Source organism: Pyxicephalus adspersus, chromosome 3 (assembly GCF_032062135.1).
Source record: "Pyxicephalus adspersus chromosome 3, UCB_Pads_2.0, whole genome shotgun sequence".
NCBI lineage: Eukaryota > Metazoa > Chordata > Amphibia > Anura > Pyxicephalidae > Pyxicephalus > Pyxicephalus adspersus.
Genome location: NC_092860.1, coordinates 151,711,542 through 151,725,596, shown reverse-complemented (window position 1 = coordinate 151,725,596; position 14,055 = coordinate 151,711,542). Strand labels below are relative to the sequence as shown.

At 41.6% G+C, this 14,055-nt stretch overlaps 1 protein-coding gene across 1 annotated transcript in view; it reads right to left on the bottom strand.

Annotated features, from left to right (window-relative positions):
• Positions 1-638: 638 nt before the first annotated feature.
• Positions 639-14,055, bottom strand: part of PAIP2B (poly(A) binding protein interacting protein 2B) — a 17,306-nt gene continuing 3,889 nt past the window's right edge. Inside the window, exons 2-4 of the mRNA XM_072406687.1 lie at positions 6,441-6,593; positions 4,747-4,926; positions 639-2,051 (exon numbers count right to left, since the gene is read on the bottom strand). Coding sequence (XP_072262788.1) covers positions 1,995-2,051; positions 4,747-4,926; positions 6,441-6,584 — 381 coding nt within the window. The 5' untranslated portion in view covers positions 6,585-6,593 and the 3' untranslated portion in view covers positions 639-1,994. The remainder of the gene's footprint in view (positions 2,052-4,746; positions 4,927-6,440; positions 6,594-14,055) is intronic.

Here is a 14,055-nt window from a genome sequence, read left to right as displayed (position 1 = left end):
TATTGCAGTGATGGATAAATAAATGCTGGCATAGGAGGTTCACCATGCAACTTCCCTAGATAAAATGCTGCTGCTACCATTCTCCGGTGCTCATAGCACAAAAAACCTAAAGAACAAGTCATGTGATCTCTGCTAAAATTGAAGCTCTGGCTAATCTGCCGTAATGGGGAGTACAAGGACTTGGGATTTGGTAACAAAAGCAATAATGGAGGGACTTTGAAGAAGCATTTCCACCTGCAAAGTTATGGGTGTCATCCCTTCCATTTTACGGACTCAGCAAAATATACCATAAAGCTAAATTACACAGCCCCTAAAGGAGCTCACAATCTAATGTCCCTACCATAGTCATATGTCTTTATACAGCCTAAGGTCAATTTTGGGAAGCCAATTGACCTAACCACATGTTTTTAAATGTGGGAGGAAACAGAGTACTCTAAGGGAAACCCATGCAAATAAAGGGAGAACCCGAAAACCTAGATAGACCCAGATAAGTGTCCTAACCGAGATTCTAACCTGGGACCTGCCAATCAAAAGGCCAGAGTGCTAACCACTGAGCCACCCTGAGCCAAAACTTGAGAATAAATCCAACATAACAAAAAGTCAGACAAAACATTACTAATCACAGGCACTCAGACATGTACAATGATCAGGCTGATTTATTTTCTTTTTTGTGTGTGGCCATATCACTTCATAAAAACAATACAACTGTAGAGGCAGTTTTAAAACATAGCTTATTTGTTTCTCTTTCTACCGGCTGAGCACATTACGAATCAATGCAGATGGAGGTGCATGCCATGTGGGCAATAAGGGGCTCCATTCCGGAAACCCCATTTGCTTTGTTTTTACTAGTGACAATGGACCATTGCGCCTGGCTTGTGGAAAAAAAAAAAAAAAAAAAAAGCTTTGTCTACAGCAGGGCTGAGCAGCCACCGTAGGTCTCCTACTCAAGAGATTTGCAAGTCTCATGCAGTTTGCTCAACCTGACTTCTATGGCGTTTTCGAGATCAGACAAACCAAATATTATGGTTTGCTGGCAGTAACAGACTGTAGAAAAGTCTCATACTGATATTTTTAACATGGCACAGCCATGGCGTGTGGGGTATGCAACTGTACCCCTTTGTAACATCACTTACCGTCAGCCACGATGCGTAGCTTAGTGTTTATGTCGTACTAAATCACGCTATATATAAGTCAAGGCCGGTAAATTCAACTGCAGAATAATTACAATGGGTACACAGACTGGATGATTGTGTTTGCAGGATTATCTGAAGTCCCGAGGTACAAGCTTTCCACGGGAAAGTATCTGGATGTCCGGCATTAATGGAGCCTTAAAACTGAACACTGAAAAACCAATGGCCCTCCGGGCTGGAGAACCATCAGGGGGTCTGCTCTCCTGAGTAAAGCTAAACACGGACTTAAACCAAGTCCAAAAGAAAATTAGGCAACCCTAAAGCTGTGTACTTGCCCTCTGAATGGCACTGAAATGACAACAAATGGTAAATGTCCCCTAAAAAAAAATCACAAATGCTGGAAATCAGGTAATCATCTTCATGCTGGAAACTACAACCATATCTTCCTGTTAATTGTCAATGAAACAAGATGGCCGTCAGGAGAGGAAAAAGAAAAAAAAAGTTCACGATTTTTTATTAATGACTCTTCCATGATGTTTTCACTTAGAATACAACAGCGGGTAGGTGGCCTTCTGATGAAAAAACGAAAACCCCGTAATTTAAAGAAAAAAAAATTAAAGTCCAACACGCATACCACCAAATTTTATGCTGTAAAGGGGAGGGAACGGCTGAAAGCCTGAAGAATAAAAAAAACATAATCCCACATTTAAGGTACTCGAGTCACAGTGTCGAGTTAAAGCATCGCTAATGACCACCTCCCCAAATATTCCCCTTGTTTTTTTTGTGCAGCTTTATCCTGAAGGTATAAGGAAACAGTCTTTTGTGTTTTTTTTTGTTTTGTTTTTAAAAAGTTGCCTGTAATGTTCAATACTTCACTCCTGGAACAAACTCCTTTGCGTCGGGATTCAGGGTACTTTTGCTCTAAAAACAAAAGAAAAATAGAGAATCAATGACACTTTAAAAGACTATGACATTAGTTCTAATAAAGCTTTGAGAAAAAAAAAAAATATATACAAATTTATTTTACAAGACACAGTTTGGATACAAATTAGCATAGACACAACTGAGACTAGAGCAGAGCTTGTAGGTTCCCGCCAACTAATCTTTACTCCGAACTATGCAACGGCCATCTTGCTGAGGAGCAGGGCTTTGCTTCCTCAAGTCAGAGCTGCACTCTGATGACTGGCGGGGAAAGGATGAAACAATAGCTAGAGATATGAAGTACAGATCTACAGAATAAATGATTGTACATTTAAATTCATATATCCCGATATACCAAGCTAACCTCAGACCCTCCTGTGCTTCAGTAGCCATTAGATTTGCTTAAATGCAGCCTTATCAACCCCAATCTGAAGAAAAATCTCAACAGACATGCACACCCACCCAAATACCCAAACAAAGCTTGTCCTGATTACTATTTAGGAGTACCCAGAGATTGATTTATTTTAGCCACTACTCATCAATCCTGGAATCAGACCAACAAGTACATGTAAAATACACATCTCCTGGGTGTACAGATGTTACCTAAAATGATGTGTATAATGACAGCTTTTGAGGAATTCAAACCTCAGAGCTGCACTTAAGCCAACCAGCCATCCTTGAAAAGTGGATAAATTACCTAGAAGCTTGCAGGGCAGCAAATCACTTTCAGGTATCTGAAAGACTGTTTAGTTTCAGAGTGCCTAAAACCAAAGATCACACCATTATGCAAGTTGTTAGAAAGACTTGATTGCACTTTGGCTTGCTAATAACCCTCACTATATTCACCACGGGACTAACACAGGGCAAGGAAATTGCTCGCTGTTGAATGGGATGTAAAGCCTCCATGGCAGACAGGGATGTTTAGGGGACAGGTACTGTGCCAATTAGGTAACTGACTAATTGAGCACTAATTTTGCATACTGGAAAAAGAAGCTCCTCCAATGACTAGTGGGCAATTTACTCAATGTACAATTCCCAAAAAGGTAAAACAATTTGTTCCAATCAAATACATACTTTTAAAATACTGTGGGCACATACCAAAGAGTCATTTTTAACTCTTTCTATACTTTCATAATGTTTAACACACAACTTAATGTTCCATCTGTATCCCTAGGAAGAGATCAGAATTCTGAACTGCAGTCCATGCTGCGATAGGCTAAGGCGTGACTTTTCTAGTCTGGTCGGCCCTGAACCAAAGGTTTGCACTGAGAAAAAGGAGCAATGAGGTGCAGCTACACCAAAAAGTTCAGTGAGAATTATTACTCACTGGATTCATCTTTTACAAAGAAAGCAACTTTTTGGTCACACAATCGGGTTGTTAGTTATAGCAGAAAGAGACAGGCAATGGCTTTTCCTAGTGGAGACTGCAATGTTGAAACAGAGGAAAACTGACAAGTCACTAAAAAGTATTATTGATTAAAGTAAAGTAACTTTCAGCCTAAATTTTTTTTTTTTTTTTAATGACCCTTTAGGGTCACGGTAAGGCAGGGAGATCCACAGAAAATTAGAGATCCGTTTAAGTCTTGCTAGATTTGTTTTTGCAGAAGAGAACTGCTGCCACAACTTCTAAAGGTTGAATGTTTCTCTACTTACTATGAAAGGAGAGAAACTTGAAAGAAAACGTGTTCACAGCTGTAATCGTAGCAGACACAGCAGGCTCAAGTATAAAAATAGCAGCGGTGAAAGTTTGGATCAGACGAAAAGGACCGAAACAAGATAAGTTGGCATATGCAATGCCTTGTCTAGCCCTACAGCCAGAAAAAACATTACACATGCAGGAGAAAGTGTCCAAGAACTGCTATTCTAACACACTAGATTGCAAATTTTTTAGAGCAAAGTCCTGTCCTTCTGTGTCACGTTTAATGTACCATACTACATATTATGTTGGAACTATATAAATATTGTTTAATTTAGTATTACAGCAGATGAGACCTATAATAAAAAAGGTTTGGGGGGGGGGTTCACTTTACTGTCTTTTGGATAATCATTAAAGTTTAGGTACAGAAATGGAAAAGATGGAAGGTCTGACTGAAAGCACACCAGGAATGACTACAGGAATGTGTAAGGTTCAAGTGTGTGTGTGTGTGCGCGCGCGTGTATTGACAAATCTTTGAAATACGTTAACGTAGAACTAAAATTCCACTTTTAAGAATCCACACTCAGGCAGGTCATTCTTGCAGAAATGACAGGTGATATTCCTTCTGCAATAATCTTTCCTACATGCCTGATCTCTTTGGCTATCTGTCCAAAAGCTGAGCACGTGCAGCATCAGCTTAGCTGAGGCCTCCGTCATAATGTCTTTAAGTTTCAGAATTGCACAAAGTCAATCTCTTGATTGGGTACAGAAGTCCTCCTTTGCCCCCACTCTCTGATGGTGGCCCTGTTGCCAACTGTACCTTGGAAGGACAATTGGTTAAAGGGGCAATGCAGTCACCACAGATCTCCCTATGAACCCACATACAGATTCCCATAACAAAATCATGAAGGCTTGTAAGATTGTGAAAATATCAGAAAAATTACCCAAAACATGCTTCTCATAAACACACAAACTGCCTAATATCCAAGTACAAAGATTAAAATTGCATTCTCCAATATTTTTCAGTCTCCGCACTGGAGAAATGTAGACACAACGTACCAAGATGTCCTCTGTACTATGAGTGTCATTGACTGTGAGCCCATTTAACTGCTGCTGCAACTGCCCCACAACACCCTGCGGCAAGTCACGGGAAGGAATGAACCAGTCTTGGTCCTCCTCGTCCAACATTTCCTGGAAGCAGCGGTCTAGAAACTCTTGCTCCTGTAGCTCCTCTTCCACCTAAATGGACGAGAAAAAAAAAAAAAAAATAAGTGACAAATAGCACAAGATTTTCACACAGTATGCAAGATTCACCATTATGCTTTTAGTGTTTAACAAGAGTAGGAAAGAATAAGACCTTTGGTGAAATGTTAATGCCATTCATTTCCGCATAGCAGAGACTTTACTTCAGTTCTTGTCCATGTGACTCCAATACAAGAAACAGGGACAGCGAGTGTCACCAGGACAAAAAGACAAATGCATAAACAAGAACTGTACAAACAACACTATTTTGTTCTATGGAGAAGGGAGAATGACGGAGTGGCACCCCGCTGTGTACTGCCCCTTCACTTCTATTACGATCATTTGTTGTTTCTAGATCCGCACGGACAGAAGCATGAATGACTAGAGATGTGTACACGCCACATTCTCATCTGGTACCAGCCCTGAGGCGATTATCAGATGAGAATCATCTGACGTGTGTACATAGTCAAAAACAGAAAGGACCAGATCAGACGAAGTTGGACTTTAAAATAACAACCTAGCAGACGGTGATGCAAGTGAATTTTTAGAAGACAGTGGGCACCTCATGTGGTGTTACAAGGGAGTGATGTTCTGAGGCCCGTGCTGTGCAAAGCACCTTTACCTAACGTTTCCAGTAATAGAAGATACAAAATCTAAACCCAAATGGTGCATGTTAGTAACTTTTTACAACAGGCTTTCTATATGAAAGACATGGAAAGGAGCCTGTACCAGGTGCGTTTGGGAAATGTTCTCCTGAATCAGAAGCAGGTGCTCCCAACTAACCATATTTATACAGCGTAATTATGGAGGAAATGTGCTTCATGTATGCATCAATTCAGTCACAAACTAACAGGCTGGCTAATGCACCATATGTATCGTCCTAAGCACCGGAAACATTCCGACCTAACACAGATCTCATGGTCCTGGAAACTTTAGCTCTGCACATGAAAATGTTGCATATATTGCTCATTCCTGATCAGGTTGCATTTATTATTGCGGTTTGAATCCGTGCTACACTCCGCTACTTGTGCATGTTTACATATGTAGGTTTCAAACAAGGAAGTAGGATATAATAGCAACCACAAGTTTTGGTTAGCAAATATCTGGCCTTACTTAACACAATGGCCCGATTTAGTAAAGCTCTAGCACTAAAGCTCTCCAAGGCTGGAAAGGATACACCTTTATCAGTGAACCTGGGTGATCCAGCAAACCTGGAATGGACTGAAAACATTTGCTAACAAATACCTAATGAAATGAAATTGATTCCAGGTCTACTGGATCACTTATGAAAGGGTATCTTGTCTAGCCTTGGAAAGCTTTAATAAATCAGGCCCAATGTCTGCAAATAACTAAACATAATTACCAACAGTGACCACCTGCTTGTACAATCTACATGACAGGCTCATTTCAAAAAGGAATGTTAAGTGAAAATGGGGTAATAGAAGAAGAGACGCTGGATGTTTCTAGGTTGATGGTGGCAGATGTCGCTCTTGCTAAAATTAGTGCATTACCTGTCTGTTGAAATCCTCTTCATTCTCCATCCACATGTACTCCGCAAACGGATTGTTTTCATTCTCGTCGTGTCCGTTTACCACCTGCTCATCCTTGGACTTGTTGTTGGATGTGGAGTTCCCAAGGTTTGAACCGTTCATCATGGCAGTTATCTGGAAGAGAGACAAAGGCATATAAAGTACATACACAGCGCACACACAAGGATCAGCTGGCAGCTGTAAATTAGACGAGACGTGGAAGTGTACTGTGCTCATCATACGGTGTAATATGACCGCTACATCTTGTGTACACATCCATCTATTTATACACAATTTCTTCTGTAATATCAGGGGGAACGCTGCACATCAAAGCACGCAGAATCTTAGGAGTTTTTCAGAAAGAGCATTGTTTTTTCCCCTCCCTTACACTGATGTTGCTAAAATTACGTCCTCACAATCAGACTAACATTATAAATCACATGACGATGGGTTTTGACAGAGGGGCGGCTTTGTGTCAGACATTTTTAAAACATTACCTGGCACCGGATTTACATAAAGTTTGACATCAGGCCAGGACTTCCTCCTATTAAGTAGATGGCGACCCTGGAGAGTACGTATAGAAATAGACAAACCAGGCCACAGGCGCTAAATATTTATCCTAAAGGCCATTTCTGTCTATATCAGCTACTATGTGTGAACACTTTTGATCCGTTGTCCTTCTATATTCATTCTTACCCTCTGGCAATATGTCATAGAATTGCTGACTTAATAGAGAAAAAGCACGTTCAATACAAGTTCTCCTGCACAAAAACAAGACACTAAGGCACACAGGTCTGCAAATGAGAAACATGACCAATTCACATATAAAAGCAAAATTTACAACTACTCCGGTCATTGAAAGTACCAAAGTAATCTCTGCAATATACTACAGCAGGCAAAAAAAACCTACACGAGCCATGTTGACCTAAGGCCACAACCAGATCAAAGGCCAATTTTGCATCGACCGATAACTGGTAATTGCTCAGAATTATAACACTTACACATGTGTACAATACTCTGCATGTGCACAGCTGTCTTGGGATTGAGGCAGTGCTCAACCCAGAAATTATTTTAAGCCGGGTGGGAAGAAAATTGTAGGTGGGTGGCAGCCCCTGTATTGTAACAAAACTTTTTAGTAACCACCCAAAAACAGCCGGGTGGTGCGCCCAGCTAAAAGGGCCTGGGGAGAACCCTGTTGAGGGATCCCATGGCCATGTTGAAAGCCACTCAAACACTTACACGCCAGAGCTGGTTGTTAAAGAGCCAGTGTCTGCATGTTTAATGTCTGGTGGCAATATGCAGAACTAGTACCGCTCACTGCGGCCCACGCTCATTCTCACCGGCACCGGATCCTGGCATGGAGAACTAGTAACCGCACTGAAACCTCACCACAAGTTTGAATAAAGCTTTAGAGTAAGGCTGAGTACAAACGTTCAATAATTGTCATCAGAAAGGATCTTTCACAAATCTTTTCCCATGGACAGAAGTATGTACATACAGCCCTGTTCTGCCCTAAAGAGGGGGGAGGAATGACAGAGCAGCACCCGGCTGTGCTCTCTCCGCGTCACATATAGTTGTTCATGGATCCGCCAGGATGGACATCAGGCGGCCGTTGTACACAGGCCAGATTCTCAGCCTAAGGCGATTATCGGACGAGAATCATCTGATGTGTGTACATAACCTTACTCAAGATCTTTTGTATTCACACACATCACATGATTTACCATTAATATTTACCGAGTCATTGGAAACCAAACAGTTGTGTATTTCCCTTCCAATGTGATTGTTTGAATGTCTTGGAAGCAAAATTGCGCCATGCGTTTTGCTTGGCTGTCCACTAATACTCTGGGGAGTGGGGACAGCAATCTAACCATATTCACTAATGTGAAACCATCTCTAGCCAGCAGGAAATAAACTGGAAGGAAAGGAGAAAAGTCCAAAGTGTTCATTAGAGGGGGCTGGATGGAGGAAGGTCACCAGTAACACCAACAGACTGAAAAGCAACTCCGATTTAAATGCAATAACCCATCAGTATTTCTGGTGTGACAGCAGTGAGTCAAGGCAGCTCTAGAAATGTCTTGGAGCCGTGCGTGTGAGGAGGTCATTAGTAGGTCATTGGAGGAGCGAAGAGAGTGGTTAGGGGAGTATTTGTCTTCCAGGTCAGAAAGGTAAGAGGGACAAAAACTGTAGAGGGATTTATTACATATTATTTTAAACATACAACCTCTACATCACCATGATGTTAGAAGTATAGGATAAGCTACATATAGGTGAACTTGCCTGTACTTTGAAGTTTCCATAATTGAGCAAAACTGATATTATATGTATCCAGTGCTCAACCCAGAAATTTTTTGGAGCCGGGTGGGAAAAAATTGTAGGTGGGTGGCAGACCCTGTATTGTGACCCAACTTCATCAGTAACCATCCAAAAACAGCCGGGTGTTTACTGAAAAGTGCTGGGTGGTGTGCCCAGCTAAAAGGGGCTGGGGAGAACACTGGTATCCATACATGTACAGTCATTGCACATGGAGCCCCTTGCATTCACCCCTCCGTATTAATCATCCCAGCGAGGTCATGGCAATCAGATCTGCCTGACTGGTAACATCTGTTGCTGAAGTTTTTTTTTCTGGTGCTTACAGAAAACAAAGAAATGGGGTAAAGTACCAAGAACATTTTGCTATATTAGAATTTTTAGCACCTAGAACACAACCATTTCTGGTTACTCTTTAATTTGTATTTGGCCGGCACACTTGTGAAGCGCGCACGTAACTACCGTGTGATTATCTGCATCCTGATTATTTACAGCCAGATACAAACAGCTGTTGTGCCATTTCCCACACAGCCGACAAGCTGAGGAAGTGGCGGCTTTATAGACATCACCTTCCTGTGTAATGTTAAAGAAAAACACTGATGAAGACAGCTGGTTACATAAACGAGGCGAAGGGCCCAATATGTAATCTATTAAATCAATGTAATCCACATTGCAGGAGCGAAGGAGTGGAAAGACAAATAGAAGGTGTAAAAGGTAAACCTTGTCATGACTGCAAGCACCTGTAAGGGCCATTCCAGACTTCAACTCCAATTTTTTACTTTACATAAAAAGGGTAGAAAACCATCGCGATAATCCAAGACAGGATGTGAGCGCAGAGCCTCCCGGGATACCTACCTACCATAGCAGGAGGCTCTTGGCTGCTCCTTCTGCACATGTCCAATCTCAGCCATTCGCAGAAGATCCCTTTCTTTAAAGGGAGAAAACATAATTGCTGATCGCATGCACCGTGAGATAGGTAATCTTCTTTAACCTCCCCTGCCGCCATCTATGTTACCTGAACTTACACATGTAAAGTGCAAGATCGGGTGACATGATGGCGGTGTCAGATCAAAGAAGGATACTGGGAAAATGTGAGACCAAATCGAGAAACATTGATCTGCAGATTAAAAGGCAATTGCATTATTTTTTTTTAATTTCGATTTTAGTTCTGCTATAACTGTGCTCCCATTCGCATGTGGCGAGTAGGATGAACATCTCATTGCTGGCCTTTAAGAATGTCACCTTTACAGATAGAAAAAAAGATCAGTCTCACAAACTAACCGAAGAATTGCTCAAGGAACACCTAGCAACCTCCAAAAGGGACCCTGGTTTAGAACTACAGCTACATTCGGACCTGTGGCATCATCAATATGGGGGATTTCCCTTTTATACCGGAACACTAAACTTGTAGACATTTTATTACTTTTAGTCTTTAAGATATACACAGAGGGTGAAAATCTCATAAAAGAAAAACACGAATAAAAACGTGATATTGCAGGGACACCACAGTGTTTTCCTGGCCCCTTTTAGCTGGGTGCACCAAGCCAACTGTTTTTGGGTCTTCTAGATCGTAAGCTCTTCGGGGCAGGGTCCTCTCCTTTTCCTGTGTTACTGTCTGTATCTGTCTGTCATGTGCAACCCCACGCTGTGTAATATGTTGGCGCTATATGAATACTTTTTATTAATAATAATAAATACTGATAAATTGGGTTACAATACAAGGGTTGCCACCCGCATACAATTCCTCCCCAGCCGGCCTAAAAAAAAAAAAAAAAAAAAAAAAAGCTGAAGATGTGGGTTGAATAATCTATCATATTGACCCAAAAACACAATCACACAAATACCTGAAAGCTTATAAGAAACACAATCCTTAGAGGATGAAACTTCTCACATTAGAAGCTGCAACAAGTCATAGTCCAGCTCTTTCAACGAAGTTTGGAATAATTTAGCCCCTCTCCCTAGCCAGCCTGTTTCTGGTCCACCCCACTCAATGCATTTAAGTAATCATTTCAAAATATTAAGGTAATAAAAGTTTTATTAATGGATGCTAAACAGTAACCAAAATAAGAAAGGTCAATACTGAATGTCCGCATATATACCAGAAAAATGCATCTTATGGAATTAAAATTGTGCAGTTCATATGAGCGGTGATAACTGCAATTGAATATAGTAAGTACATAGGGAACAAGTATTACCTTTCCTTGCAAAAATTCAGCTTGCCAAGATTACAAGGCTCCCTATTGGTCTTTTGCTATGATAGGCAGCCTTACTGACCAAAAAGAAGCAGAGGAGAGGCAGGGCCAAGTATGACTCATAGAATTTTTTTCCTATTTTATTCAAAGCTTTATTTAAATCTCTGCATTGTGATCAAAAATCTTCAAATGCCCCTAGAATATCCATATCAGATCCAATCAAATTCTCCAAGGTCAGATAGACGGGGCCTGGGAAAAGCCTGTGACACGGTAAAGCTGTGAGATAATCCGGCATGCCGATACAGGTTCCTAAGCTTGCAAGTTGTCACAAGTTTCTATGACACCTCGCCGTATTACCGAGTGTTAGCCATTTGTATCTTACATACGCAGTATGTTTCTAATCTATATGTGCAACACAGGAGAAGAGAAGATAAAAACCTACAACTACTACGACATAAATAACACATGGACAGACAGATAAGAGCTCAGCAGAAGCCATGTCATATAGAATGGTCTGTGTAGGGGACACAAATTTGAGAAATACAGCAAAATTCTCCCAAAAAAAACAAGCAGGATGACTGCCTCTGTATTGTGACCAAACTTTTCAGAAAGCTACCACAAACAGCGGGGTGGTCATGGAAAAGTGCTGGGTGGTGCACCAGGCTAAAAGGGGCCGGGGAGAACAGTGTAAAAACGTTATATCATGGCTGCTCCTACATCTAAAAAAATATACCGGTGACCCCAACTTACAGAGAGACAGACGTGTCTACAAATATTGCCGACATATACGGACATAACATAAGGCAGATATGAAAAACTAGGACATGTACCAAGTATGGAAACTTTGTAGAACTTATAATGAGGATCTACTAAAATGTCAATGACCGGTCTATAGGAACTGAAATCACAGGAAGAAAAGACAGCACTGGATAAAGAGGGGAATGAAGAGACACTTGTTCTGAAACATCAGATATCTGTGCGTGATATGTCTTGTGTTCAACACAGAACTTTTTTTAAGTTGGGTGAGAAGTTATAGGCGGGCGACAGTCCTTGTATTGTGACACAACTCTTCAGTAACCACCCTAAAACAGCTGGGTGGTTAGAGAAAAGTGCAGGGTGGTGCACCCAGCTAATAAGCCCCGGGGGAAACACTGTATTTGTATAAACTCCAATAAAACGTCCGATATAACATGATATAATACATGCAGCAATGTGCCGAAATCAATGTGTCGAAATAATATACAACATTATCTAGGAAGCGTCACAAATAAACATTGTGCTCTGCTTCCTTTAGGAGCTACATGGAAATAAACAAGAGGTAAAATTCTGTCACTCAATCGAAGAGTTTTCATTGTTTTATTAAGCAGAGAAAACGTAATGACCCAACGACCACCATGGCCTGGATGTTATACACAAGAGGTAGAATGCAGGTGTTTAGAACAAACTTCCCCGACTTTAGTAACATGGGGAAGACCCTTGAAATAACTTTCAGGTCTTCAGGGAACCCCTCATATACACACAGTGTGGTGGTCAGTAGGAATAATGTCTCTTACATTGCTGGCCATTGGGAAGAATGTCACCCTTACGGATAGACAAAATGATCACTGGTGTCACAAAAGCTACTTACACACGTCCAATGATTCTCGCCCGATAATTCGGCATATCGGATGAGAACCTGGCGTGTGTACAGCGCCCGTCGACCATCATCCGAATGACTGTCCTGGCCGATCCACGGACGATGGACGCCGAACGATCATAATACAAGAGAAGGGGAGCGCAGAGCAGGGTGGTGCTCTGTAGTTCTCCCCCTCTCCATAGGGCAGAAAGATGCTGTATGTACAGCACTCTTTCATAGTTCAAAGATCCTTTCCAAAGACTATAATTGCACGTGTGTATGCAGCTTTAAACCGATACAAGTCCAGGATTTTTGCTTTATTAAAAAAGCATCATCACATCCTGTAAAAAAGCCAAGCTGCGCAGGGTCCCTTCCTCAAGGAAACTGGCATTTCAACATTTGGCGATGGTGCTTTTACAATCAAGCAAGAATCCTGTATTTTGTAGTGCAGGTGACTTCATTTTCTGGTTTTATGTGTACACTGCAACGTAATATTTGTAAAACTAAGTAGTTCTCTACAAGGAGCAGAAGCAAACTGCTGTCTATACTGGGTATTGTAGTTCCACAGCAACCAAAGGCAAATGTTGGATATGAAGGAACTTTTAAGCAAGGGAAACACATGTTGAATATGGAAGGATTTGTCCTGAGCTGATCTCTCCAGCAGGGGGAGTGAGCATTGCACAAGGTAAAAGCAAGGCAATCCACCATATGTTCTATGACTTTAGTGCATACATCAGATAAAAAAAACAAAAACATTGTATGTACCCGTGTTCAACGCAGAAATGTTTTAAGCTGGGTGGGAAGAAGCTGTAGGCAGGTGGCAGCCTCTCAATCGTAAGCCATCTTTTCAGTAACCACCCAAAAACAGCCGAGTGGTTAGTGAATAGTGCCAGGTGGTACGCCCAGCTATATGGGGCCGGGGAGAATACTGCCTATCTATAACATAGATATGATTCATATCTTCTTCTGGCTGGTCCAGCAATGTCATGGGAGGTTCTCCTTCCTACTGGACAGATCAGGGCTCATATAATGTATTGAGGCCACGCTGGCTGTACAGAATACGGGCTAAATGACACAGCTGAAGTTTTGCTGGAGCTGGACCAATGAGAACGCCGGGGACAGAACTGGAAAATAAGGGGTAAATACTGCTTATTTTGGGGTAAAGTCATGGTGGTGGCTTGGGGCAGGAAAATGCATTTTAGGGAAAAAGATGACAGTGGAGTTCCACTTTAAAGGCATTCACAAAGCTGATTAAAGCTAACCAATGCTCCCTGTATGTACAAAGTTTTATAAAAGCAAGACCTAAGAACAATTTCCTCTCCGCACCTAAAAACACGGCTGAGACAGCTTGCTGGACTATCACAAAAGCTGGAGACATGGAGGGCAGCACCACCTAATGTATGCACATTCATTCCAGGTCAGTGACCCACAACACCATCAAGAATCTACAAACCCCCTCCCACCCCTTCTTCTGGCACCA